This window comes from Magnolia sinica, chromosome 3 (assembly GCF_029962835.1).
Source record: "Magnolia sinica isolate HGM2019 chromosome 3, MsV1, whole genome shotgun sequence".
Taxonomy (NCBI): domain Eukaryota; kingdom Viridiplantae; phylum Streptophyta; class Magnoliopsida; order Magnoliales; family Magnoliaceae; genus Magnolia; species Magnolia sinica.
Window position 1 is genome coordinate 106,831,459 of NC_080575.1, and position 26,736 is coordinate 106,858,194.

Here is a 26,736-nt window from a genome sequence, read left to right on the forward strand (position 1 = left end):
TTTTTCGTTCCTAAACCTCTGGTGATTTCGGGGCCTGATTTTGTGTGGGATCACCCACCTCAATGCACGGCTGAGATGCCCCATACGCGTGGCCGGATACATAAGTGGGATCACCCACCTCAATGTAGAGGCTTATCAAAACTTCTCCGCTCAATACGCAACCAGAATAGCGATTTTGCCTTGTGCACGGGAGAAAATGAACTAAAAATGGGAGCCGAAGAAAACAAAAGCTCGAAGGCTAGGTCGGTACAGCAGTGTAGAGATCATAATGACATTTCATTTTCAAAATAATAATGGGTAACAGATGCTCAGCCACATTCAATTAAAATACAAGTACAATATATATATATATATATATATATAACAAAACAAAAACAAAAAATACACCCAGGAACTGTTTTAGACTGTTTAATATTTTATACTTGCAGATGACTGATGACAAAAAACTACATTACATTATTTCAGCTTCTCAAAATTTAATGGATCATTGAATTGTTTATGATTGATTTCTATTCATGGCTTTAGCACTTCTCTGCCTAGATAAGATATATCTATAAATATTCACCTTGCTCATTTTGTACTAGAAACTAACAAAAATGTTACATGTGGGCAACATGCTACAAGAGTCTAAATGGAAAAAAAGGAAATCTAATGCACGCTTGCCAGAAAGCTGGCTATTCCGTTCCCTTGCTGGCCTTGTATGTGTTCACCAGTTGCATCTGTACATCCTGGGGAACCGGCAGATGCTCTTTGTATTCCATCGTAAATTCACCTTTTCCCTGCACAAACAAGGGCTAAAATCAATCAACAAAACCCAACATAAAGAGTGTTCTAAAGTACCTTCCATCCATGTGTACGTGCATAGATGGACATGCTACACTGTCACACGTGCATACATGCATCAAGTGACGCAACCACGTTTTGATGGAGCTTGTGTGAATAAATGCATGCAACCTACCAAGATAGTTCATGTTTAAAAGAACCGTCACCTGTGTCATTGAGCGAAGGGACGTCGAGTATCCAAACATGTTATTCAAAGGGACCTGAAACTCAAAAAAATAAATAGATTAATAAAAATCCTCATGACTGCACTTCACTCATTGACTGGATATAATTCAGCGAAGGTCGTCTTCTCTTCCAGGCTATGTTGTAATTTCCACTTTTTGCTTAACAGTCCCAAGCAGGAGAACAGTCTCAAACAGGAGTTGGATAAATAGGAACATGACAAGCAATTAAGACATTGCTTTAGGGCGGATGAACTACCATTTGCCTATATTTCACCTGTGTTGAATTTCTAATGAAATGTGGTTTGGATTGGAATGCATGGGAACCCCATTGCACTATTGAACTAAGTTCGTCGAACCGGCTAAGAATAGCAAAGCTGAATGCGGCAGAACCGAACTGGGCACAATGGCCTTTTCAGCCATGGTCATTGCACTGAATGCATAGTAACTTCCAAACACAGCCTATAGCACAATCTCATGTAACAAACAGTGGGGTATGTGATGTCATATGCAACAGCGTGTTGCCTGCTCTAAATTTCAATCATAGAGATGTAATTAAATAAAATGAATATTACTGAACTATGTGAGATGCAGAAACAAAGTACATAATATCAAGAAGTAATTAAATAAAATGAATATTACTGAACTATGTGAGATGCAGAAACAAAGTACATAATATCAAGAAGTATAATAGGGGGCAACATTAAAAGACAGACGAGGCCACAACCGTACACTGAATTAGACATTCGCAGCACACGGTTGTCCAGACCTGCTTCTTGGTTGCAAATTCTTTTAGGGACCATTTGGAAGCACCCTCCAAAGGGGTTTTTGGGGCTGAAACGCTGTTTTGATCCAAACAGTGGTTGTTGTGCATTTCGATGCATTTTACAAACCCCCGTCTCCTCTCCTGCTTGACACAACAGCCGCTAAAACACCAAGTTGACCGAAAAGGTAGGCTTAAAACCCCCTCCTTTCAGAATCCCTTCTGAGGAAGTGCGTCTAAATGGGCCCTTACTGAATATGGTCGAATTTGAGTTAGTACCAAATAATTTGCAGTCCTGTTTTAGGGTAATAAGACAAGCAAGAAACATCCAAGTTTCTATGGATGCTAGAAAATCTGAGATCACCAACCAATAAAATGCTTTAATTCCCAGGAAAATATACAATTAAAAATGGAAGCAAAGGAAAATCTCCAGTTTGCAAAATCAGAACAACAGTGGACAATTCAATTGTATTTCATTGCATACACAGCAGCACAAGAGCTCTGCAAATAATTTGTCAGAATATATTCTGATAATAGTGACTTTCCTGTGTTGTTAAGTATAAGATACCAAAGCAGACTGAAAAACATACTGAATAAAGATGCCTCTTTGCCCTTGTTGTGTACTGCTACAAATAGCTAATTATTGGCAATATCAAAGCAGTCCAATTAATCAAATAGAAAAGGGCATGTACATACATGAGCTGTGATTACAGAATCATCTCCATCCTGGTCATTTCCGACAATCACCCCTTTTCTCCTACAATCAGGAAAACATTGAGAAGTTTCAATTCCACGATTTGGTCAGAAAACCCCCAATGACATGCTAGTACAATAGAAAGACATTTAAAAGCACTCACTTATTAATGTCACCAGTAACAGTACCCTGGAATTCCGTTGGTACTTTCAATTCCACCACCATAGTGGGTTCCAGTATGACTGGCTTAGCTGCTGCATAGCACTGTTTCATAAAGTGAATGCTAATGTGAGAATTCGAGTGCCAAGTAATCATGGTCTATACAGGACACAAATGAATGTGCAAATTCACAGGCATTAGCCATCTCTAGAAAGGGAATTATGTGATCCTCAAGGATATTCATAGTATCCTTACCTTTCAGTCTGTACAAGTGGGTGCCAAAGTTCAATCCAGATAGTTGATATGTTGCGTCTCACCATGAATGGACAATGCTCCAACAACAAAAAACAGGAACACCACTCCAAGGATGGAAGATCCAAGCAACAGATCTGGGGCCCCCTTTCAGTTGAACATGCAGTACTGAATGGTTGCTATATTTTTCTTTTTAACTGCCTATTTTGTGCAGTACTGAATGATTGCTGTATTTTTTCTTTTTAACTGCCTATTTTGCAGACCATAACTTCACATATGATATTGCATTGTCCTATTAAGTATTTCTGGGACATGGTCTACCCATGTTAAGACCCATTGCCCCATGGTCAGAAATGCTGAACCATGGGCCCACTTGCATGAACTGACAATCCAAGGATATCCATATTCTCAGGTCATTTTTATACAACATACGTACTTGTGTGCATTTACAGCAAAAATCACCAGAAGTTAAGAGAAAGGAAGTCAACCTGTCTAAATGCATAAATTGCAGCTAACTTAAAGGCAAGTTCGCTGGAATCCACGGCATGGGATGCACCATCCGTCAAAACAACACGAATGTTCTCAACTGGATGCCCGATCAGCGAACCTCTAAACAGGCATTGATAGAAGATTATACATCCATCAAAAACACTATACAAAACAAATAAACATGTACACAGCCTTCCATAAGAAACTAGGATACTACTCACGAATTGCTTGCTTCCTTAAACCCCTTCTCGATTGCTGGGATAAAGTTTGAAGGTATAGCCTGCCCTATAATCAGGTTCTCGAACTCAAATTTTGTCGATGACCCAATCGGTAGTGGCTCAACATATCTGCCGAAAAAGGGGGGAAAGTTATACATTGCTTGGCATCAGATAAACATAATTAAGCTAGTCATTAAAATCCAATGTTGCTATAGTAGAAGTCACATCATGACAATTCCTGCTAAGGTGTTATCCTCTCTAAGCTTTTGTGCTCTTTTAATAAAATTGCCATTACCTTTCAAAAAAAATTTTAAAAAAAAAGTTATCCTCTTTAACAATTTTTCTTTTTTTCTTTTTGGAAAGATGACGAGATTTATTTATAAAACAAGGCCGAAAGGCCAGCAATACACAGTAATGTAGAGCAGCTATACGCAATCTCTAGGAGAATTGAAGCACAAGAGATAAGATACACCCGAGGCCCCAGGCCATTATATATATATAAAGACAAATTACAGATCGTTCCAAGAGGAATGAATCGAGGTACAGTCCTTCAACGAGGGCAAAGAGGCTGCCCGCTCAATAATGTGAAGTTTTGCCTTGGAGAACACCACCAAAGCAGTTCTAGATAAGTTGTTTAAACACCTATTATTCCTTTCCTGCATATTGCCCACAAAACTGGTAGCAAAAGTAGCCGCCAAACACGTTTTCTGGTCTTGCCAACGCCACCCCCGTGCCAGACCATCAGTAAGTCGAGTAGGAACTTTGGCTTCACCCAGGGAACTCCACACAACGACAGGAAATTGACCCAAACCACGCGTAAATGTGATTAACCAATTCGTTGTCCATGCAACTTAATGGACAACTGTTGACTAGGGGAAGGCCTCACTTGTGGAGATTGTCGATAGTAAGGATCTTGTTCCAACTAGACAGCCATACAAAAGCAGCGACCTTCTTCTAGGCACCGTAGGACACCAAATAAAGGAAGAGTGTGCCGGTTTGAGTCCCGAGTAGGATCCAGATAGCATCAAGTAGAAGGGTTTAACTAAGAAAGAACCCAACTTGTCTAGAGTCCAACACATTGAATCCCTTTCCAAACTGAGTTTGATTCCCGAAAGTCACTCCAAAAGCGTGAGGTGCTCAGCTTCTTCATCTTCCTTAGTGCCTTCTGCACGGTGGAGTCCACACCTGAAACGAGCCTAGATGAGCGAAGTAACTTGCACTGAAATATCCAGATCTGAAGAAACCAAAGCTAGAGCTGGGAACGATTCCTTTAAAGGCCAACTCCCCAGCCAAATATCTTCACAAAATTTGACAAACTACCCATCCCCCACGGAGAAGGATATCCCTGCCCTAAAGCTTCCTTCCATCTCGACTATTGCTTTCCAGTCTTATGGCCTTGTACAAAGTTGATTTTCTAGGCCACCATCCTATCTCCTCAACCCATATTTTCTCACAATAACTTCTTCCTAAGACTCTTGTTTTCCTTTATAAACCTCCAAAGCCACTTGCCCAATAGTGCTTTATTGACAACAGCCATCTTCCTAGTCCCTGCTCCCCCGTTTTCCTTCAGACGGGACACATCATCCCAATTCATTAAGTGAAATTTCTTCTTTTCCTCAGCCCCTTTCCAAAGAAAGTCCCTTTCTAAGCTTTTCCAACTTTTTAATCACTCCCATGGGACACTGAAAAAAGCGGCAAATTTGATAAGGCTGTGTTTATCAGGATGTGCCTTCCACCTAGAGACAGATATTGGCGCTTCCAGAAAGATAGCTTCTTCTCGAACCTTTCAATTACCCAAACCCATAGATGTATTGGAGGTTTTCTGATACAAAGTGGGAGCCCCAGGTAAGTGGAGGGAAAAGAGCATGTTTTGCATCCAAACACCTCTGCCATCCTCCCCACAGTCTGAAATCCTTTAGACTGCCAGCTCCCTCCTTAAGGATCAAAGCTATAAATGAGGCACCGAATTCCTTCGCAAGTCTACCACTCTCAAAGGATTCTGGATGAAGGCTTCTACATCTGATTTTACTGAATCGCAAAACACTTGAAAAAATGCTAGCAGAAAACCATCTAGACCCGGTGCTGTCTTTACCCAACTCCCAAACTGCCCACTTGATTTCTTCCTCAAATACATGGCTTTCAATAGAAGACACAACCTCTGTCGACAGGGAGCAGAACGTAAGGTTATCAAGCTTGGGTCTTAAGACCCCCTCCCCCGATAGCGGCTTCTTGTAGAAATCAACTATAACCTCTCCCACATTTTCTTTCTCCTTCACCCTTCAGCCAAATAGCCCTCGATCTCTGTCTCCATTTTATCTCAACTTCCCTTAAGCGGCACTTGTATTCCAATCTAAGAGCCTCTTCTTTCTAGCTAGCTCCTCATCAGATAGTGTTAACCCCGCAATGTCCAATGCATGTATTTCAAAGAATAAAGCCCCTATCTCCTCTACCTTTTTCCCATGAACTTCCTTCTTCCACCGCGTAAGCTTCCCCTTCAAGAGTCGCATTTTCTGAAAGAGAACAAAACCCGGGTAACCCTCCACCAAGAAAGAATCCCACCACTGCTTTTACCAACTCTTGGAAACCCTCAACCTCCAGCCACTCAAACTCTAATCTAAAGGATCTGGAACCCCAATATTCCTCCTCAACCTCGAGAAATATCGAGCAATGGTCAGAAACAGTTTTTGGTAGACCTCGCCAGTTCAAGAGAGGAAACATATCAATCCATTCCGCTGAAATGAGGAAGCGGTCCAGTTTGGACTGAATAGGCGTAGCCGGACCATTCACCCATGTGAATTTTACATTCCCCATTGGAAGATCAACGAGCACATTTTTCTATACCCGTGCCGAGAAATCAGTCATGCTTCGTGAGATACAGGCCCCCATAGATTTTTCGCAAGGGAATCTGACTGTCTTAAAGTCCTCTCCTACACACCACAGCACTTGCCACTTGTTTACAGCCACATCCAACTCAATCCACAAGCCACCTCGCAACGTAGGAGAGTTTGGACCGTGCACATTTGTAAAGGCCCGCCTGAAGCCAGTTAGCATGTTCCTCAAGAGAACTGAAACAGCCCCCTGGACCACCAATCTTCCTTAAACCATATAGAAGAGTCCCAAAGGGTTGGCATTCCACCTGCCGACCCCTCAGCGTCCTTCCACACCCAGTCGTTTGATTGACCACACCAAATATCCAACACTAATTTCTGATTCAATTAACAGAGTTTCTTTTCTTGTATCGCAGCAACTTGAGGTTTGAAACGCCTGCAAAAAACACTAACTTGGGCTCATTTCTGGGAGCAGCCCAGCCCCCTCACTTTTCAACACAGAATCTTCTTTGGGATACCTTTCCTTTTCTCCCCACTCCCCGTCCAACATACAACGTATGTGTCTCGTAATTAACTAAATATGCCAACCTTTTCAGTTCCCTAGAGCCCATTGGAGATTTAGAAACCATATTGTGCCAGCATTGTCTCCTTTTCAAGGCATCTCCTCTCCATTAGGTGAAATAGTTCTACATAATCCTTGTGACAATCCCCGAAAGTGACTCCGATAAAACAACCCATTCCCTCTAGGGCATCCCTAACCCATCTCATACCTTTCGCCGCCGAAACATGTGTCAAACAACCACTTTCTCTACCTCCACCTTTGCCCAGTATGTTCCCGTGAGTGTTGGAGTGTTAAAAGTCCCTTAATATACATTAATAAGCCCTCCTCTAACGGCCCAAGCCTTTAGAGAAAGTGGTTATTTAACATGGTATCAAAGTGGAAGGTAAAGTGTTCGAATCTCGAAAATAGCAAATATTGCACCAGAATATATTTTCCCACGGAGGCCATCTATAGTGTGAGTTGAGTGTTCCTCCACCATTGCTCAGTATGTTCCCGTGTCGAGTTCCACCGCGCATGTGTGGGGGAGTGTTGGAGTGTTAAGTCCCTTGATATACATTGATACACCATTCTTTGACGGCTCGAGCTTTTAGAGAAAGTGGTTGTTTAACATGGTATCATAGCGGAAGGTCGTGTTCGAATCCCAGGAGCAACAAATATACCTCCCTAATATATTCCCTCATGAGGGGCCGTTTATGGTGTGAGTTGTGGCTGTCCCTCCACCTTTGCCCAGTATGTTCCCATGTGAAATTTCACCACACACATGCGGGGGAATAGAGTGTTAAAAGCCCCTTGATATACATCAATACACTATCCTCTAACAGCTCGAGCTTTTAGAGAAAGTGGTTGTTTAACATGGTATCAGAGCGGAAGGTCGAGTGTTTGAATCCCGAAAGTAGTAAATATGCCACCGGAATATATTTTCCGAATTGAGTCTAGTATGTTCCCATGTGGAGTTCAACCCCATGCGTGCAGGGAAGTGTTGGAGTGTTGAAGTCCCTCGATATACATTGATACACCATCATCTAACGGCTTGAGCTTTTAAAGAAGGTGGCTCAAAAAATATATTCTGGTGGCATATTTGCTACTTTCGGGATTTGAACACTTAGACCTCCACTCTGATACTATGTCAAACAACCACTTTCTCTAAAAGCTTGAGCCATCAGAGGATGGTGTAACAATGTATATCAAGAGACCTTAACACTCCAACACTCCCCCGCACGTGCAGGGTGGAACTCCGCACGAGAACATACTAGGCAAGGGTGGAAGAACAATCACAACTCACACCATAAACAACCCCCCATGAGAGAATATATTAGGGAGGCATATTCGCTGCTCCTGCGATTCGAACACAAGACCTTCCGTCTAATACCATGTCAAATCACCACTTTCTCTAAAAGCTCGATCCGTCAAATGATGGTGTATCAAAGTATATCGAGGAACTTTAACACTCCGATACTCCCCTGCACGTGCGAGGTGAAACTTCGCATGGAAACATATTGGGCTCAACTCGGAAAATATATTCCAGTGGCATATTTGCTACTTTCGGAATTCAAACACTTGACCTTCCACTCTGATATCATGTTAAACAACCACTTTCTCTAAAAGCTCGACTGTTAGAGGATGGCGTATTAATGTATATCAAGGGACTTTTAACACTCCAACAATATGACTGCCATGTGTTGCGGCCACCAGCCCTTACTCATCATCAGTTGTAACCATTGCCTTCTCACCCACCCACACAAGGTGGGCAATTGATACTTGAAGAGTCAAGGCATCTTCAGTTTCTGCTTCTTGGAGATATGTGACCATAGCCATCTCTCCCTTAGTTGCCTTAAGACCCGAACCCACATCCAATGTCATCGACGTCACGGCATCACATATCCAAACCCTAACAATCGAGTAGTCCATCTCCAATTGATGAGGGACCGGTGCCCACTAAGGTCAAGTTTCTTTGCCCTTAGAGAGGGACCACGAGATCTCCTTTGCCGCATTCGGGAGCATGCATACCCTCAACTTCCATAGGCTTACCCTTTTAACACACTTGATGCATGTCGCATTCTGATGCTCCCACAACGAAGGTCGTGCTCCCCAAAGCACCCTACTATTTTCCTGTTCACTATACTTCTCCACGAGCTCACCTACCACTGCCCCTATTGTTGGTTGCAACATGCGTACTTAAAACAATTTGGTGCTCCGCCGAAGATAAACATACTCCATCATCTGCCATATCTGCTTCCAATGCACTCGTCCCCTCCTACCTTTCCCCAAGCTCGTCATCTCTTGATTGAGCTAGGCTTGTCTCCTCCCAAGACATTCTCCTTACCCTAATTGCTTGTTTCATGTCATCGACGAAAATGGTGACATTCTCCGGTACCGACGACAGGCGACATCTCCTTACACAGAGATGCACCACCCAGAGATCAACGAAATTCTTCATATGAGAATCCATCGTCACCACCTCCCCAAAAACTCGCCCACCTTCATCAAGGCCTTCTACATTCACGGTTCAAGCGGCAGATCTTCGAACCACGCCTCCTGTCTAAGGACTTGCCAAAACTCTCACTTACATAAACCTCGTACCAGGTCATCCCGATACAAACCCCACGCCAACAACACCTTATTAATCTCCTCTTCTACAACATCAGGAGCACACTTCCGATTGGTTCAACCTTCTCAAAATTTCATTCTCATTCACATCATAATTTTCCTCCATCCACCTTTTCACCTATGCTATAAAAGCACCCTGTCGAGTGGAGACCACCATCGACCTTTGAAATTGCTCCCCCAATTCTGGAAGTTTTTTTTTGGATGGACCCGAATTGTCAGACCATCAAAGTCCCAGCTAATCCACACCCATCCAACTTCCTTAGACCTGGCTAATATAACCTGCTTGCCCATATCCCCCTCCCATCTTCTTAACCACCCCAATCTACACCCTGGTCCCCTGACTCTCCTCGCTTTCCTTACCCACAACCATATCCACCCCCCTTCTCATTGTCACCCGAACTTCCACTCACCTCACACAAACCTCCCTCCTTCACCTTGAAAGCTTCCCCTCCACACTTTTACTCCCTAAAACCACATCTTTGAAGGATCATGGCCAGTCGATTAAGACACCCTTACCATCTCCTTCCATAACCCCTCCATAGTCCTAATACAAACAGCAACCCTCACCTCCCGTCAACCTCCTTGGATGTTGCTTCCTTGTTAGTTACATCTGGGCCAAACTTTGCCATCTTCGGAAGCAGTTTTCTGCGTTGGTATGCCTTCCTGTTACACAGCAATACTACAATTTGCCTCATCCTGCGTCGACATGTGAACAAAGGCGAAGTGATGAGGACATTAAGCACTTTTAGAGTTTATTAGAGATGGAGGAGAGCTACCCTTGTTTTGTAATGGCTAGATGATCATTACATGGGGCCCAGTGTACCCAATTTAAGTTTCTAACCCCGTTGAAGACCCCACATGCATGATCGTCCATCTTTAAAGATCCTACACTAGGAAGATACATGTGGGTTGCTTAGTTGGCAGTGTTGGACCATTGGATTTCACACATGGACCGTTGGATTGTGACCGTGGACCATCTTGATCGTGGCCTAATTGGACACGATGGAACCATTGGGATGGCCAAGTTTAGCTATTTTGTTTATTTATTTTAGGTATTTTGGTTTAATTTATAATTTAGTTGAAATAAAGGTGTTTTAGAAATTTTATATGCAATAGGGAGTATTTTTGTAAAAACACCCCATAAAGACTATTAAAGGTTTAGGCATGTGAAGCCCTAGGGGGATTGCAAACAAATTTTTATTCTTTGTTGCTTTAAGCAAAGAAAATGCTCTTGTGATTGGAGTTTTGTGTGAAGCCAGAGTGTGATTCCAACTATCTTCTCCCTATTTTTCTTTTCTTGAAGGTATTCTTTTTTACTTTTTTCTTCTTATCTCTCTCTATTTCTTTCATTTTCCTTTGTTTCCTCACAAATCCCATCCCCACCTTCCCCAAAACCCTCTAGACCTAAACCCTACCCAACCATACAACCTTACGGACCACCCCTCACGTCTGTACGACTGTGCGGACGCAGTCGTACGGCCAGCCTCATCCCCTCACCTACCCCATTCGCGAGGGACATTGCCGATATACAGCGTCGGAAGCTCTGTCAAACCCTCCTCGTGACAGGATCCTTTCCATTTTTAACATAATTCCATCCTCAAACCTCCATCCACTCCGACAGTTGGGCTCCGTGCTTCATTCCCAAACAAGCTCCGCTAGTCTCAAGGTTGTATGCAAATCTTCTCCCTAATCTACACTCGGCATGTTGATGACCTACCTTTCCCTCGGCCCCTTGTCGCCTTGTTTACCGACGCATGTCGCTGTCTGCAAGTTCTCCTCCGGCTGCTCCTTCGGCTTCTCAATGGGAAGCCGCTTGTCTAGAAACCCCTAGCTTGCTCTGCCATCACCATGCTTGCAGCCGGACCAACATCAGGATGATCCATATCCTCTTTAACAATATGACCAAAAAAAAAAAAGATTACATATCAACTGTCTTGGGGCACTCGGTTAATAAAGCATTTAAATGCATTTTTTGTACATTGTAACCAGGTATAATCAGAAAACCAGAAAAGGACAATATCAGACTTAGCAAACTTTTTCTACTCAGTGACCTTCCAAAAATGACTAATGGAAAATCCTACAAATGCATGTGGTTTAAAATTTGATGTCCATAAAAAGAACTTCAAGAGAAACAAAATCGCTCATCTGACAACTATTAAAGATACTCCATTTGGCTAAATTGAAATCTATTTCTAATCTTCAGCTTAAGCATAAACTCTATGCTGGACAAATGCAATCCATGTCAACAAAAGATGCATGCTTACCCACAGACCCTTCCATATTGACCTTGACCTCCACTTTGCTTCTTATGCAAGTAATCAAATTCAGCACGCTGAGTGACAGTCTCTCTGAAGTTAACACGAGGCTTTCCAACAACTGCATCAACCTTTATAAAGGGTCCACACAAAAAGCCTTAAGTCAACATACCAAACTTTCAAACCTGTCATGGCTAATCAGACTTAAAGCTTAGCTTCTTATCCTCTGAAAGTTATAGGCACCTTATACTCCCTTCGTATCCGTTCAACATAAATGTCCAAATGCAACTCTCCCATCCCAGAAATGATCGTCTGTTCACACAATATTTACTATGTCATTCTAAGGCATGTAAAAGGTATTCCCAAGAGATATGAGATCTGAGCAGACCTGCCCACTCTCCGCATCCAAACCAACACGAAAAGTTGGGTCCTCTCTCTGAAAGCGATTTAAAGCTTTTGAAAACTGACACCAGAAAAGAAAAAATGACAGAATGAGTACCACTTGCATATTCAACATGTAAATGGGAAAGAAAAATAATTGATGAAAACCGCTCACTTGTCCTCCAGAATCTTTAGATACAGGTGAGACAGCCAAAGACATCACAGGTTCGGGGACATTCATAGAAGTCATGGTGTATCTAACTGAACCATCAGTGAAGGTATCGCCTGAGAAATGGATGATAAAGTTGAAATTCAAAAAGAAAAAAGCGAAAATAAAGCACCAAAACATTAAATCGAAGAAAACACAGAAATATGGATGGTACCTGATGCACAATCTACACCAAAAACAGCAACAATTTGCCCTGCATGGGCCTCTTGAATGTCCTGTACCCAGATACAGAAAATTAGTAACAGTAAAGATACTGGAAGAACTTCATAACCAAAAGAAAATTGCTAATAGATGAAAATGTCACTGATTAAATTTGAAACTGATAGAAACTTGAAATGTGCAGCTTAGTTATTACAGAGGGCATGCCTGTCAATGTTTGAATCCGGATACTTTTAATATATTTAATAGGTGCGCTAACTTCCTTTGAAAGAAAACCTAACGCGTTTGCAACTAAAATGTTTTTTAAGTTATCCACAACCCCACTCTCTTATATGCCACTGGTTGCATGTAGGCCATCCAAACAATTCATCAAGCTGCCGGAGGATGAATGCCCGCAATTCAAAAGCCATAACTGATCAGACAATCCTAACCCTTCGACTAGAGGATTTTCAAGTGGGGAAGAAAAACCGTCAATGGAAATTTGAATGACTTCTTTCTTAATCATCCATGTCCTCCACCCAAAAGTCTATCACTCAAACCATTAGGACTATCCAATCCAGATGAGCTTTGGGCTATGGCCCATAAAAAAGGTCAAACCTACTGGATGATCGGATTCAAATTCATACCATGAAATGTAGGAAAATAAAGGTACTGAAAACTTGAGGGAAAAGATGGACAAACATGGTCATATGGTCATTTCCTTGATGTTCTTTTCTTTTCTAGAGGCCATTTTCTTGCTATAAATTAATGTGGGGTAAATATAAAAATCAACTTACCTCCAACTCATCTGAATGCATCCGAACTAAGCGAGGAACCTGAATGGGAAATACAAATGGAAGCATAGTCATTAAAGAAGATACAAAGTTCAGAATACACTAACAGAGCTATTCATTGCCTAAAAAAGTGATTCATGCTTCTAAAGAAAAGTAAATTAATTTTTAAGTATTCGCTGGCCATCTATAATATTGCAGACAAACTTTCCAAGAAAAACCCTTTGTTGCAAATTCGAATTTTAAACATAAAAATATGGCGAGCAAGCATCTTTCCAAAAAAAAAAAAAAAAGTCGTGAGTAAACCTAGCTAACAGGAAGATGAATGGGCACTCACTTCCAAAAATATAATATGCATTTATCTTTTTCAGAAACATGTCTTCATTAAGAAATAATTTGGCTCTGTTCAAACCTTGTTTAGAGGAAGATGAATAGGAGCTCACTTCCAAAAATGTTATATGCATTTATCTTTTTCATAAACATGTCTTCATTAAGAAATAATGTGGTTCTGCCCTGTAGCATTATGTAATTAAATCCTAATCGGGAATGAAACAGTTTGGACCAGTCCAAGCAGTAAAAGAACATGTTATGTGGCCTTCAATAATGCCATACAACAGGGATGGTTGTACAAATGCAATGGCGAGGAGAAACGTGAACAGGAGTGGAAGCAGGAGTGGAGAAGTGGTACCCAAAATGCCAAGAAGAGAATATGCCTGGGAAGTAGGAACAAGAGTAAGATTCCAAAGTGGGAGCAAGAGTGATATCTCAAAACAGGAGAGGAGCAACAAACTGAATACAAGGGTTCCTACAAATTATGTGACCCTTGAGAATGGCAAGGATCATTTAGGTAGATAGTAAAAAAAACTCACAACCCAAATTCTAGATACAGATATTGCAAGGATTGTTTTCTGGTTGTAAGTATAATCACGTTAACATAGTTCTCAAACAATATCACAAGTTGACTTTGTTGCCCAAATGGTATGAATAAATGCTAAATAGCTAACAACTTTATGGTTCAAAATCTCAGTAGATCTAGACTTCAATCTGGAAGAAGGGCATCCCTTACCAAGTATCTGACTCAGGTACTCATAGAAGGATCAGAGTATTATCGCCTACAACTAAGAGCAGAACCAAAAGCCTATGGTAAGTTGGTAGAAACTTTGAAGGAGCTTTACAATTCAACTTGGACAGTATCTCGAGAGGTAATATGGGTTAGGCATGTATTGCTGAGCAGTCATACAAGATCAAAGGGAGAAACCAAACTAGCTTTCTCAGGTCTGGTTGGCTTTCAATGCTCCAAAGCTTAGTTGCACGATCCTTCTAACTAGGTGCTGCTCCCGCTTTGAATCCCCACTTCAGATTTTTCACTCCCGCTCCTGCTTCTTACCTATTTGTACTCATTTATATTTTCAAAGAGATGCTTCCCCACTCCTGCACAAGAATTTCTTGCCACTTTGCTTCATGCTTCATGCTCCAAAGAGGCAGAAATAAGGGTATCTTTCTATCTTCTTTCCTGACCCCTTGTTGGCTTGGCATAACTAGGCAGACGAGAATACAGCTGGGTCCTTGCTTGCCAGGATGATTCATTCAACTGACCACCTGTATCTTTCTTTTTATCACGAGTTGAGAGATGCTAAGGAGGTTACTAGTTCATGGGCTAGTGGCATCATTATTTATTGGGGATACCTCAGCCCTTGATAAAGTCTTTGGCATGTGCACGTGTTCTTATTTATCTTCATAAATTTATTTTAATACAAGAAAAACCAAATATCATGGATGGAAAAATCAAAACAAGGTAAGGTTCAACATATGCCTGCAATTGAGGGGTGTTTTTTTTTGTCATTAGAGAAAAGCATACAACAATGTGCATTAACCTTTCAAAAGTTTAACTACTTCCTATCATGCAAATGTATCTTTTCAGACCTAATTTCATAAGCTCAAAAGTCATTAATGATCTCAAACCAAGAAGTCATATGACCAAATCAGAGCTTACTTTGATCTTCTTGCCTGTATTTACGTTGATTATAAAATTACCCTTCCGAATAACACCCTCATAGATTCTGCCAGAAGAAATCACCAAAGGATTTATCATAAATTTGCACTTGGATATATCACATACTCTATTAAAGCAGATAGCATTAATGGAGGTTAGGAAGATTAAGAAAACTGCATAGGTGAAAGGAGCTGCATCAGTATCAATTTTTTTTTTTTTTGAATGAATGGGAGCTGAATCAAGTTGCAACAAGATACTGGTGGTTGAAATAAAAAGGAAATAAATCAGTTGGCCAAAAGAAAAAGGAGCATTTTTTTTTTCTTTAAAAAATAAAATGGAGCTAAAGTGAATGGTAATACCTTAAATAAGTTAACTGACCAAAGCGCCCCTCTTCCAATTTGAAAGCCAATGCAACAAGAGGTCCATCTGGTGTTCCAGATAACAAAACCTAATGGCAGCAACTCCAGGAGGATATAGTTTAGTCCATGAAATGAACTTCATTTTTTTTGAACAGTCAAACAGATTTCAGTTCAAAACAAAGAAACTCAAAATTGAAATACAACTCATGAAGGTATCAATAACACTTGGTACCTTCTCTTCATTCTTGTTTTGGTCAAGGGCATGATTACTAACTTCAATGGGACAGGGCAAATAATCAATCACCCCATTCAGCAGAGGTTGTACACCCTGTATATAAAAAGGCAGCAGATGAAAATTAACTCAATAAGTATCCAATCGCTGCACAAAAATATAACATGGTTATTGCAGAAAATTATGTGCACATACAAATTCAATCCATTATCAAACCATCAAATCTTTTTAAAATGGTACAGCTTCTTTTTTCTTTTTTTTTCTTTTTTTTTTGGGGGTGGTGAAAAACAAATGGTCAACCATACGCATAATGACAATAAAAAACTAATAGATTAACGAATATGAAACACAGTATTTAAAAAGGATTAAAGGATTTTTCCACAAAAGAAATGGGAATTGCTCATATCAACAACCATATTCAGTTGCAGGCCGAACCATTATGGTATGCAAATGGCTGTTTGCATGAAAAATCAGTAGTTTTAAACATCAACCATTAATCCTCTACGTGGTTTCTTGACTACCATTTTATACTAAACAAGCAAGAGAAAAATACATCGGATTCCTAGAATTTCATACATTATTTTTGACATAAAAGTAAGGGATGATTAAGCATGAGGCTACAACCTACAAGACCCTTTCTACACGAGGACATTAATTTCAAATTATTCTGCAGTAAGTATGAATGCGTAATGAATTTCGAATTATTCTGCAGTAAGAGTAAATGTGCAATGAATTATCATAAAGTAATGAACCAATATCCAATAATTTGTTTAATTAAATCTTGAATAATATTAGGAAAAATTGCCATGACAAAGAAGGTAATTTTATATGCCATGAAAAACCAATGCCAACAAAAAGACACCACTTTCATATCTTCATCTCAGTTGCATTAGCATTCCTTGGTAAATTTTGACCACGTTAACTATCAAAGATACATTCCTGATAAACAATAATCTCAATAACAAATGTCTGCAACATAGAATAAACAAATGAAAATAAAACTCACAACAAATTTCTTCCAGGTACCTTGTTTTTGAAGGCACTACCCATGAAAACTGGTACAAACTTGCGTGATATTGTTGCCCTGCGAATCGCCATCTAATAGAAGGAAGTCAGACGCTTGTAATAAGCACAAACAAATACTTGTTCAGAAATAAACAAAAGAACTGCAACAGAAATAAAAGACTAAGTTTGAAATGGAAATTGAGATTGCATGGACAATGTACACAGTCAGAGAGATCATCAGATTTTCTTTTCTTTTGACAGTTATGGATGTGTAAGAAAGAGAAAATGAAAGAATGACATGTGGGATGAAGGAAAAACATTAAGTTGTGTAAATTCCAAGATAACAAGGATGATGAGTAGAAAAGGGCAAGAAAAGTATGCAAAGTAGCCAGGCCAAACAGGTAAAGAGCATACAGGTTAGGGATTTCCAAGTCAGAGTCCAAAAGTTATTGCAGTAGGATTGCCAGCAAATGACAGAAGGCCTTACATCAACAAAAGGGGTATGAATTTGCAAAGTCCAAAGGCAACCATCCTCCTACCAACGCACCTCAAGGTCCGTGGGGGATATGGGCTCGTCACTGAGAAATGCTTCAGCAAGTTGATCATCCACTTCTGAGACAACTTCTATAAGTTCACGCCTCTTTTCTGCAACTAGTGCCTCCAAATCAGCTGGAACATCACCAGTGACAACTTTCTCACTGCAAAAGGTAAATACAAAAAGGGCAAAAAAAAAAAAAAAAAAAAAACCAAAAACAAAAACAAAAAAAACAAACAAACAAACACACAAACAAACAAATCAAGGAGACAAGTAACATTCCTTTTAAGGAAATCATGTGGATCAATTAGAATTACGGAACAAACCCGCTGGAACCATGAAAGAAATAAGACTTCAAATGTACAAGGTCCACAAGACCCTGAAAATCTTCCTCCAGCCCAATTGGAACTTGCACTGCTGCACTGTGATGCCGAAGCTTTGCTCTTGCCTGGAAAAGGGTCTCTAAAATATTAACAGGTGACTGTTAAAACTGAGTTTCCAAGTTTATCATCTGCCATTTAAGACTAAGTTGAATATTTAGAAAGGGAACACGCATTGATAAGTATAAGGATGATAATTTTCATTAAGATAAAAAGATCAAGTAAGAAAGAGAGGCAGCAAACTAATGCCATCACTGGCGGCAACCGCCTAGTTCAACTCTCTACAAACATGGACAACAGAATGTTATCATGGGAGCCAGACCATGAATCTCCTCAAAAAATAGAAGACATCTTCCAAAACTCCAGCCAATAAGAGAACGAAAAGTAGTACAAATGCATATTTTTCAAAGGAGTACACAAACATTAACCAAAGCAACAAGCCAGGTTCCTAACTAACGCAGTAAATTGTTGAAAGAAGTCACAAATGTATCAGTGAACCATCACTGTCAGAACAGCATCATGTCAATACAGCACAAGATGTTAGGAGTGGATGGAATAGCAAGTGTTCTGTGATATTATCCCATTTATTTTCTACCGACAAACTGAGTAACAAAACTCAAACCACCAATCCTTGATGGCAAGACTATACTGTTGCATGACAAATATAAAAAGATCATTGCATTGAAATAGCTGAATTGAGCCATTGATTAGAGCCCTAAAGGCCGAAGGCACCCAGTCATTGCATTCTCAATCATGAGGTTTGCTAGGACTATATGCGCTGAAAGACATGACTTCTCATCTTAAATCGGTTGAACAAAATTGGAAGAAACTCAATTTAGAACATCATATCTACACCAATGGTTTCTAGTGAGATCTACAATACGTCCACATGTTGCAGTTAGGATAAGTCGGGACCAGTGTTTTAAATAGCACGCAACACATTGCCCAATTAATTATCTCCTCAGCTTTCGATGCAAGTGTATATGCATCGGACATTTTAAAAACATCTTTAAAGGCTGGTATATTTCTAATATCTGGATTAAGATCATTCACATATTTTGAAATCTTTTGGTCTTCATACTCACGAAACCTTGCCCCATGATGCTAAAGTATGGAACTCCTCGAAGTATTCATTTACCAACTTATTCCCTTCGTAAATTGTGACATATTTGGTAGAGATCCCGGACCTAAGTTGCAGGTAGTAACTTCCCTTTTAACAATTTTTTCCATCTTTTCCCAAGAATTTATTTTCTCCTTGCCTTGATAGATTTGTTTGCCTTGGAGATCATCCAACCATGCGAACGCATGACCAGAAAATTTCACAACTACTAACTTCACCTTCAGATTACCCGTGACTTCCTTGTACTTGAACACCTTTTTCCACCTTGCTCAACCAATCGATGAAGTCATCAACATGCAACCAGTCATAGAATTCCAAATTTTTTACCTTAATTTTGGGCTCTCTATCACGTTCCAACAATCAAAGGATTCAATCATTGGTGTCTTTACAAACCGGGGTCACCCGTTGTTAGTTAGAACCTTAGTGGGGACCTCCCCCTACATGTCCACGTGCTCCAACTTCGATTTCTAGATTCCCTCCATGCCGAAGCTCTCCCACATAATTAGTAAAATTGCATACAATATACGTGAGTTGATCTACTTGCTTTATGAGTGTGCAAATCAATTGAGTTACTGGTACAAACTCTTCCTATGTCACCCTTTCGAAGCCATTAGGGGATGATATAGAGTCAATAAATCCCCAAAGACAACCAACTTTGATACCAAAATGGTACAACCTAGTTATCGAGTCAATGAGATCTCAATACCCAAATTGCAAATATATATATATATATATATATATATATAGAGAGAGAGAGAGAGAGAGAGAGAGAGAGAGAGAGAGAGAGAGAGACCAACAAGAACAATGGAGTAGAAAGGGATAGAACTTCATTGATATCAATCTTATTCTTTTACAAAAACTTTAAGAAAACTCATACTTAGAAAAATATTCGAATGACTAACTCCTATGCCCCTGCCCCCATTTATAGATCCTAAATGAATCTTTAATTAACATCCCACAATTAGGAGATTGATTTTAAATCAATCACAATTTATTTCAATGTAATCTTCTTTAAGATGGTGAAAGCCTAATAAAAAGCAAACATGGAAAGTAATTATCTCTAAAATCAGCTCACATCTTCAATCATATTAATTACATTCCCTTTATATCATCAATCACATCAATCACATATTTAAATCACTCCCTAATTTTCCAAAAATAGTAAATTATAATCCTTGATTTAGGCCCCCAAATTTGTAAATAATCGACCCAAAAATCAGTACATGTTGGGCCTATGGTGGGCTATGGACCTACATCTTGTTGGGCCATACATTGGGCCTAAGTGAGTTGGGCCTGGATGGGCCTAACTAGGCCACGAGCTTGCATCAGACCTCTATCATTCAAAAAGAAGGAACAAAAAATTTATCATCTATTGAAAAAGTGATGTGATGCAGGATAATTAACCACTTGCTCTAAAAGCTCGAACTGTTAGAGTATGGCGAATTAATCCCTTTATCTCATAGCCCAGGCCCCACATCCCATGGGTTTTAAGACCTCAGCCGAACCCCCTTCATGGGCCCCAAATCATATGGGCCGCCCACCTCGAGCGTGTCACGGCATCCCACGGGCTACCCCACTCGAGCCCGGTGTGAAATGCACATTAATCACCCCTGGTGAGGAGTCTCGAACACTAGACCTCCTCCATAGGCTGCACCTACCACGAGTGTGCCCCTGCATCCCACAAGCGACCCCACTTGAGCCCAGTGTGAAAATGCTCCTGCATTAATCACCCCCTGTGAGGAGTCTCAAACCTGAGACCTCCCGTTCTGATACCAATTTGATGCAGGACAATTAACCACTTGCTCTAAAAGCTCGAACTGTTAGAGTGTGGTGAATTAATCCCTTTATCTCATAGCTCAGGCTCCACATCTCGTGGGTTTTAAGACCTCGGCCGAACTCCCTTCGTGGGCCCCAAATCACATGGGCTGCCCACCCCAAGCGTATCCTCGCATCCCACGGGCTACCCCACTCGAGCTCGGTGTGAAATGCACATTAATCACCCCTGGTGAGGAGTCTCGAACACGAGACCTCCTCCGTGGGCCGCACCCACCCCGAGTGTGCCCCTGCATCCCACAAGCGACCCCATACGAGCCCAGTGTGAAAATGCCCCTGCATTATGATTAGGGGTGCACACGGGTCGGTTTGATCCGGTTCTGGGGTGAAACTGGAACCGAACCGTTCCTAACGGTTCTACAATTTTTGGAACCGGAATCGAACCGTTAGCACCCTAGAATCGGAACCGGACCGTGAAAACGGAATGGAACTGGAACCGGCGCATGAGACAAACAAAGAAATGAAAACAAAAAAATGAAAAAAAGAAACTAATAAAAATGAAAACCCATTTCAACGGAAAAAGAAAAAAAAAAACTAATAATCGTACCTCAACTGCCATTGAAGGAAATGCGATGGCCGTCCTTCTCAATTCTTAGTGTCAAAGAGGAGAGCAATGCACATGGGGTTTGCGGGTGGCATGTGCCGCCGCAGCACCCAGATACGGCGAGAGAGAGAGAGAGAGAGAGAGAGAGAGAGAGTACATCCATTGATAATGCCAGAGATCTAAGGCTTTTCTACAGGAGGAAAAATGAGGTGAAGATTTGATGATTTGAAGAGTGGCGAAAGCGACCAAGGTCCATCGATTTCCTGTTTTCCTCATTCCCCAAATACAGAAACGAACAAAACCTCGAGTAATTCCAACCAAAGCCCTAGTTACGAAACCCTAATTCTTTCCTTTTCCTAGACGAAACCAAATCAGACGAGATCAACATCGAAAATCGGATAGAAAACCGGAATCGAACTCTATCGATCGATTTCGACGAAGAATGCACGAAAATCTGTGGAAGTCGGTCGAGATCTGGTCATTTTCGGCGATCCCGACCTCGATCGGGCGAGCAAAAAGGCAGGATTTAAACAATCTAGGGTTTATAGATGAAAATTTGTGGAATGTATACAGAAACAGAGAAATTACGAGAGAAAAAAGGGGCCTCAAACTTCGTTCTTGTGGAAATTAACAGATATTGGGGAGATTTGATCGCCTAAGACACCAAAACTGAAGCTCTAATGGCCGGCAAGCATGCTTTCATATCTCTCTCCCTCTCTCTCTCCAAATCAACACTTCATCCCTACTGAAATACCAAAGCCAAAATGGATTGGCTAGGGGGGGGGGGGGGCGCAGGGACCGCCGGACTGGGACGAGATAGAGAGAGAGAGAGAGAGAGAGAGAGAGAGAGAGAGAGAGAGCGAGCAAAGGTAGGGCAATCAAATAGGGCAAGGGTAGGGCGCTCAAATAGGGCGGGCGCTCAAACAGGTTTTTTTATGTTTTAAACTAAGTTGGATCTACGGTTCAAATCCACAGACCACGGTTCCTGTCATGGTTCGGATTTACGGTTTGGATCAACGTTTCGGTTCTAAAGGACTCTAAACCAGAACCGATCCATAATCAACGGTTCAAAAATTTTGGGAACCGGAACCGGACCGTTAGTACCCTGGAACCGGACCAAACCGGACCGATCCAACGGTTCCAGTCCAGTTCCACGGATCCAACAGTTAAATGTGCACCCCTAATTATGATGACAGTAATTTCAAATGTTGGAGAGTAAAATTATTATATTGCCCATAAGTAGAAATATTGCGAGGCATGGGAAGAAGAATATGGATTCCACTAAACAAAGATTTTCACAGTTTTCATGGATTTGCAAAACAATAGAATGTACCTGGCTAAGAACTTTCCATGGATCAGCTCCCATCCGATCAAGTTTGTTAATAAACGCTAGCCTCGGAACCTCATATCTTCTCATCTGGCGATCGACAGTGATTGATTGGCTTTGCACTCCACCAACACTACAAAGGACAAGTATGGCACCATCAAGAACACGCAGAGCTCTCTCAACTTCGATTGTGAAATCCACGTGGCCCGGTGTATCAATTATATTAACCTGCATTCAAATAGCTATAGATTTGTCACGAAAGCTCAAAATCAAATTCAGAACTTATGTTCAAAATGATACCAATATTCACGACCATCAAAAACATATGTTCTAGTTGAGTGGTATTGTAGCATGATCAGCCCAAATTGCCACATTTTCATGTGGACCAGCACTCAGCAAGGTGGGCACAATCTTTAAATCTTCCAGAACGTTCAATTGGAGGACCCCCAACATCCACAGAAGATGCACCAAAAACTCCTCCGAAGAGATCATAGACATCAGATGGATAGAATTTTTTCCACTTGCATATACACCATTGGCTACATTTCCCTTTTAACGATCAATCTGTAGGCCATTTATTGAATAGCCATGATCGTCCAGGAAGATTTATATCCTATGCGCAGCTGTCTGATGGATCACGAATCCAGACCATTCATCAGGTAGGTCCCACAATCACTGCCTAGCTTAAAACAACTGCACAGATAAGACAATCCTACCCATCCAATCGTTGGACGTTTACCCATTCAGTGCCAATTGCAACCAATATTCTTTCACATCATGCATTTGTAGCTCACTAATGGCACAGCTCCAATCTTCCAATCAGCAAGATTTTTCTACCGTAGCCCATTTAGCTTGCCCATACGAAATGAATATTTTCAGATCACAGACAACCATTTTCCCACATATCCAAATTCCAAAGAGTAGACACGATAACCAAACCCCTGCACTGCACAAAATTCAGTCCTCCCTAGAAATCCAAGGGGTTGTTTGGCAAACTGGAAAACTACACTGCTGGAAATGGAATCCTTAAGTAGGGAAAATCCTTGCATTTGGCAATCTGGAAAATGTAAGAAATGGAATCCAATTCCAGCAAAAGGCCCGTTTTTTAATTCCTCGCCAGAGGGTAGCTTGCAAATTCCAAGGGAATGAATTCCCTCCCAACAGCCATATTTCTTGAATTTGTTTAATAAAAAAGACTTTCAAATGGAATGCATTCCAAGTACCCAAACCCAGTTTCTGGATCCCACAAAATTACATTCCCAGTTGTCAAACATGACTGGCAGAATCAGTTTCTCCGAGAATTTGTTTACCGAAAGTAGATTCTTTAGTAACTTCCGAATTGAGGTGGCCAAACCACCTTTTAAAACAACACACGCAACCAAACATCAGAATTACTGTTGGATTGAGCGGTTTTCCATTTTCATATTTTTTAGATTCTCTCTAATCAAACAAGCCCTAACAAAAAAGAAAAGAAATGAGAAGAGAGAAGCCGACGATGTGGAAACCTGAAAACCGTTCCAGGTGCAGTAGGTGGCGGCAGATTGGATGGTGATCCCCTTCTCTCGCTCGAGGTCCATGGAATCCATCTTGGCACCGACACCGTCCCTTCCCCTGACCTCGTGGATCTCGTGGATCCTGCCCGTGTAGTAGAGAATTCTCTCGGTCAGCGTCGTCTTGCCGGAATCGATGTGGGCAGAGATCCCGATGTTCCGAAGCTTCTCCATCGCCTCTTTCCACCATGCCTCCTTCTCACGTGCCACGTTCCCGGCCGAAGAGAACCTCCGGCGCTGCGCATTCTCGAAGACGAGGAGAGCGAAGGATGGGGAGGAGGATAGGATGGGGGTGGTCGAGAGGGTGTTCTCTGCGCATAGGGCGTAGAGTAGACGGGTTGCAGAAGATCGCGCCATCGTCATCTTCTTCTTCTCACTTTCTTCCCTCCTAAAACCCTAACCCTCTGCAACCCTCTCCGTATCGGCGCACGATAAAACCAAGAGAAGGACTTTGATACACGGGCACAGTGTGATGGACCGGTACCATGGATCCCAGATGTATAATATATAAGGAAAGTGAGATTTTATGATTTGCGGCTGTCGGTCCGATGGATATTTATTGGACGGTTAAAATGAAAAATATCCAATGATCCCATTTCAACAACAAAAAGGTGTCCACGAATCAGCGGCTGGGATTATTCAACCACTCTGGTTTTGTGACTCTGACCAATTGACAGTGTATTATCCAATTTAGTCCGTTTGATTTGAGTTAACGTATGCCACGTATGCGATTTCTGAGTGCTTACATGTCGAGCATTGTACGTATGCGATTTCTGAGTGCTTACATGTCGAGCATTGTACTATGCGATTTCTGAGTTAACGTATGCGATTTTTGAGGCAGGGCAGAATTCACTGGAGCCAGTCAACGAATGGTCAGGATCTTGCATGTGCCCCAGCATGCACAACGCAACCATCCACGTCTTGATTCATTCAAGCGCCCAACACAAGCCCACGGCTTTGGAGGAACAGCTAACGGTCTTCATTCGACATGCATGTGTTGCTTACCTGACGGGTCGTGAAATGTCAAATGAGAAATGATCAATCATCTGAGCGAGTTCAACAAACAAATGTCCAATGATCAGAGGTTTGGATCGTCAAATGGATCTGATTCTAGGATATTTTGGATTTCGGCCCATCTAGGGTCTCATCATTTTTAGGGTTTTAATTTTCGTAAAACGTATATTTGTTGGAATGATATTAACGGTGTCAAAGGACCGGGCTAGAGCCTGAAAAGCAGAATTTTGAATGGACCCAGCCCAGCCTAAAACAGTTCAAAATCTGGGCCAAGACCTACCTCAGGGCCGGCCTGTTGGCAGCCCTAATGATAAGTAGATTCAAAGTCGGGAACGGACTAGGTGTAACACCTTAGTGGGTTTTATCCTAGGGCCACCTTGATGACGTGTTGTATATCCACGGTGTCCATCCGTTTTCCCACCACATTTTAGGATGGATCGAGATCTCAAGTGGACCACACCATAGGAAACCATGGTGATTGAGTGCCTCACCATTAAAAATTCCAAAAGGCCCATTGTATAGTTTTTATGATGTTTATTTGCCATCCAATCTATTGATAATGTCAAAAAGACCTGATGAAGGGTAAATACAAAGATGGGATTAATCCATAACTTTCGTGGCCCACAAAGTTTTTAATGGTCATTCATCACTGATTCTAATGGTATGGTCTATCTGAGATTTGTATCTTCTTACGATTTGAGATCGAACCCTAAAATGTGATGGAAAAACAAACGTTATATATATACACACCAAAGTGGACCCATGCGGTTAGGGTAATAGCTAATATGCTCCCTTCAAAGCCAAGGGCACTGTAATGGGGAGGTAGATTGCATCAGGCAAGGGCTCTGGGCCACTGTATTTTATCCACATTCATCGATATTTGGCTGATCATTTTAGGGCGTGGACTCAAAAAGGAAGGCAGATCTAAGGCTGAAGTGGACCACACCACAAACAATGGGTGACAACGACGCTCACCATTTAAACCTTCCTAGGACCCACTGTGATGTTTATTTTCCATCCAAAGATGAAAGGAAAACACAATTATCATCTTGATCTTCCGTGGCTCCCAAAAGTTTTTAATGGTTGGCTTTCAACCCCCACTGTGCAGTACATTTGAGTCTTGTATTTGTCTTAATTTTTGACTCATACTATCAAATGATCTGGCTAAATTATGGATAAAATACATTCATCACAATCAACCCCATATAGCCTTGCCTTATCAAATCCATCCAAGCAAGTTATGCTTGGAGGACCAATAAAATAGTGCCACATCATAGCCCAATCAACTCACTGTTACCGTGCCACACTGAGCTTGGCAAAAAAAAAAAATCTAACTTCTCATTTATATTCCTATTTTAAACTATTTTATCATTTATAAGGAGCCTTAGTCTTAATAGGGTCCTTACACTTGCTCCGGTGTAGACTCTTACGAGTTTCAACACCCGGTCAAGGGTTCGAGTACCTATATGTGGTG

At 41.3% G+C, this 26,736-nt stretch overlaps 1 protein-coding gene across 1 annotated transcript; it reads right to left on the reverse strand.

Moving 5' to 3' along the window:
* Positions 1-382: 382 nt before the first annotated feature.
* On the reverse strand, positions 383-24,737 carry LOC131240582 (elongation factor G-1, mitochondrial-like). Its single transcript, XM_058238870.1, has 20 exons — positions 24,204-24,737; positions 22,705-22,926; positions 17,821-17,942; positions 17,507-17,657; positions 16,981-17,052; positions 15,955-16,050; positions 15,723-15,811; positions 15,364-15,430; positions 13,377-13,415; positions 12,596-12,656; positions 12,388-12,497; positions 12,220-12,294; positions 12,075-12,143; positions 11,841-11,962; positions 3,583-3,708; positions 3,361-3,481; positions 2,625-2,725; positions 2,464-2,524; positions 990-1,043; positions 383-779 (listed from the first exon to the last, which is right to left on the reverse strand). Exons 1-20 carry the CDS (start codon positions 24,609-24,611, stop codon positions 675-677), a joined length of 2,271 nt encoding a protein of 756 aa, XP_058094853.1. The 5' UTR covers positions 24,612-24,737; the 3' UTR covers positions 383-674.
* Between the last annotated feature and the right edge of the window lie 1,999 nt (positions 24,738-26,736).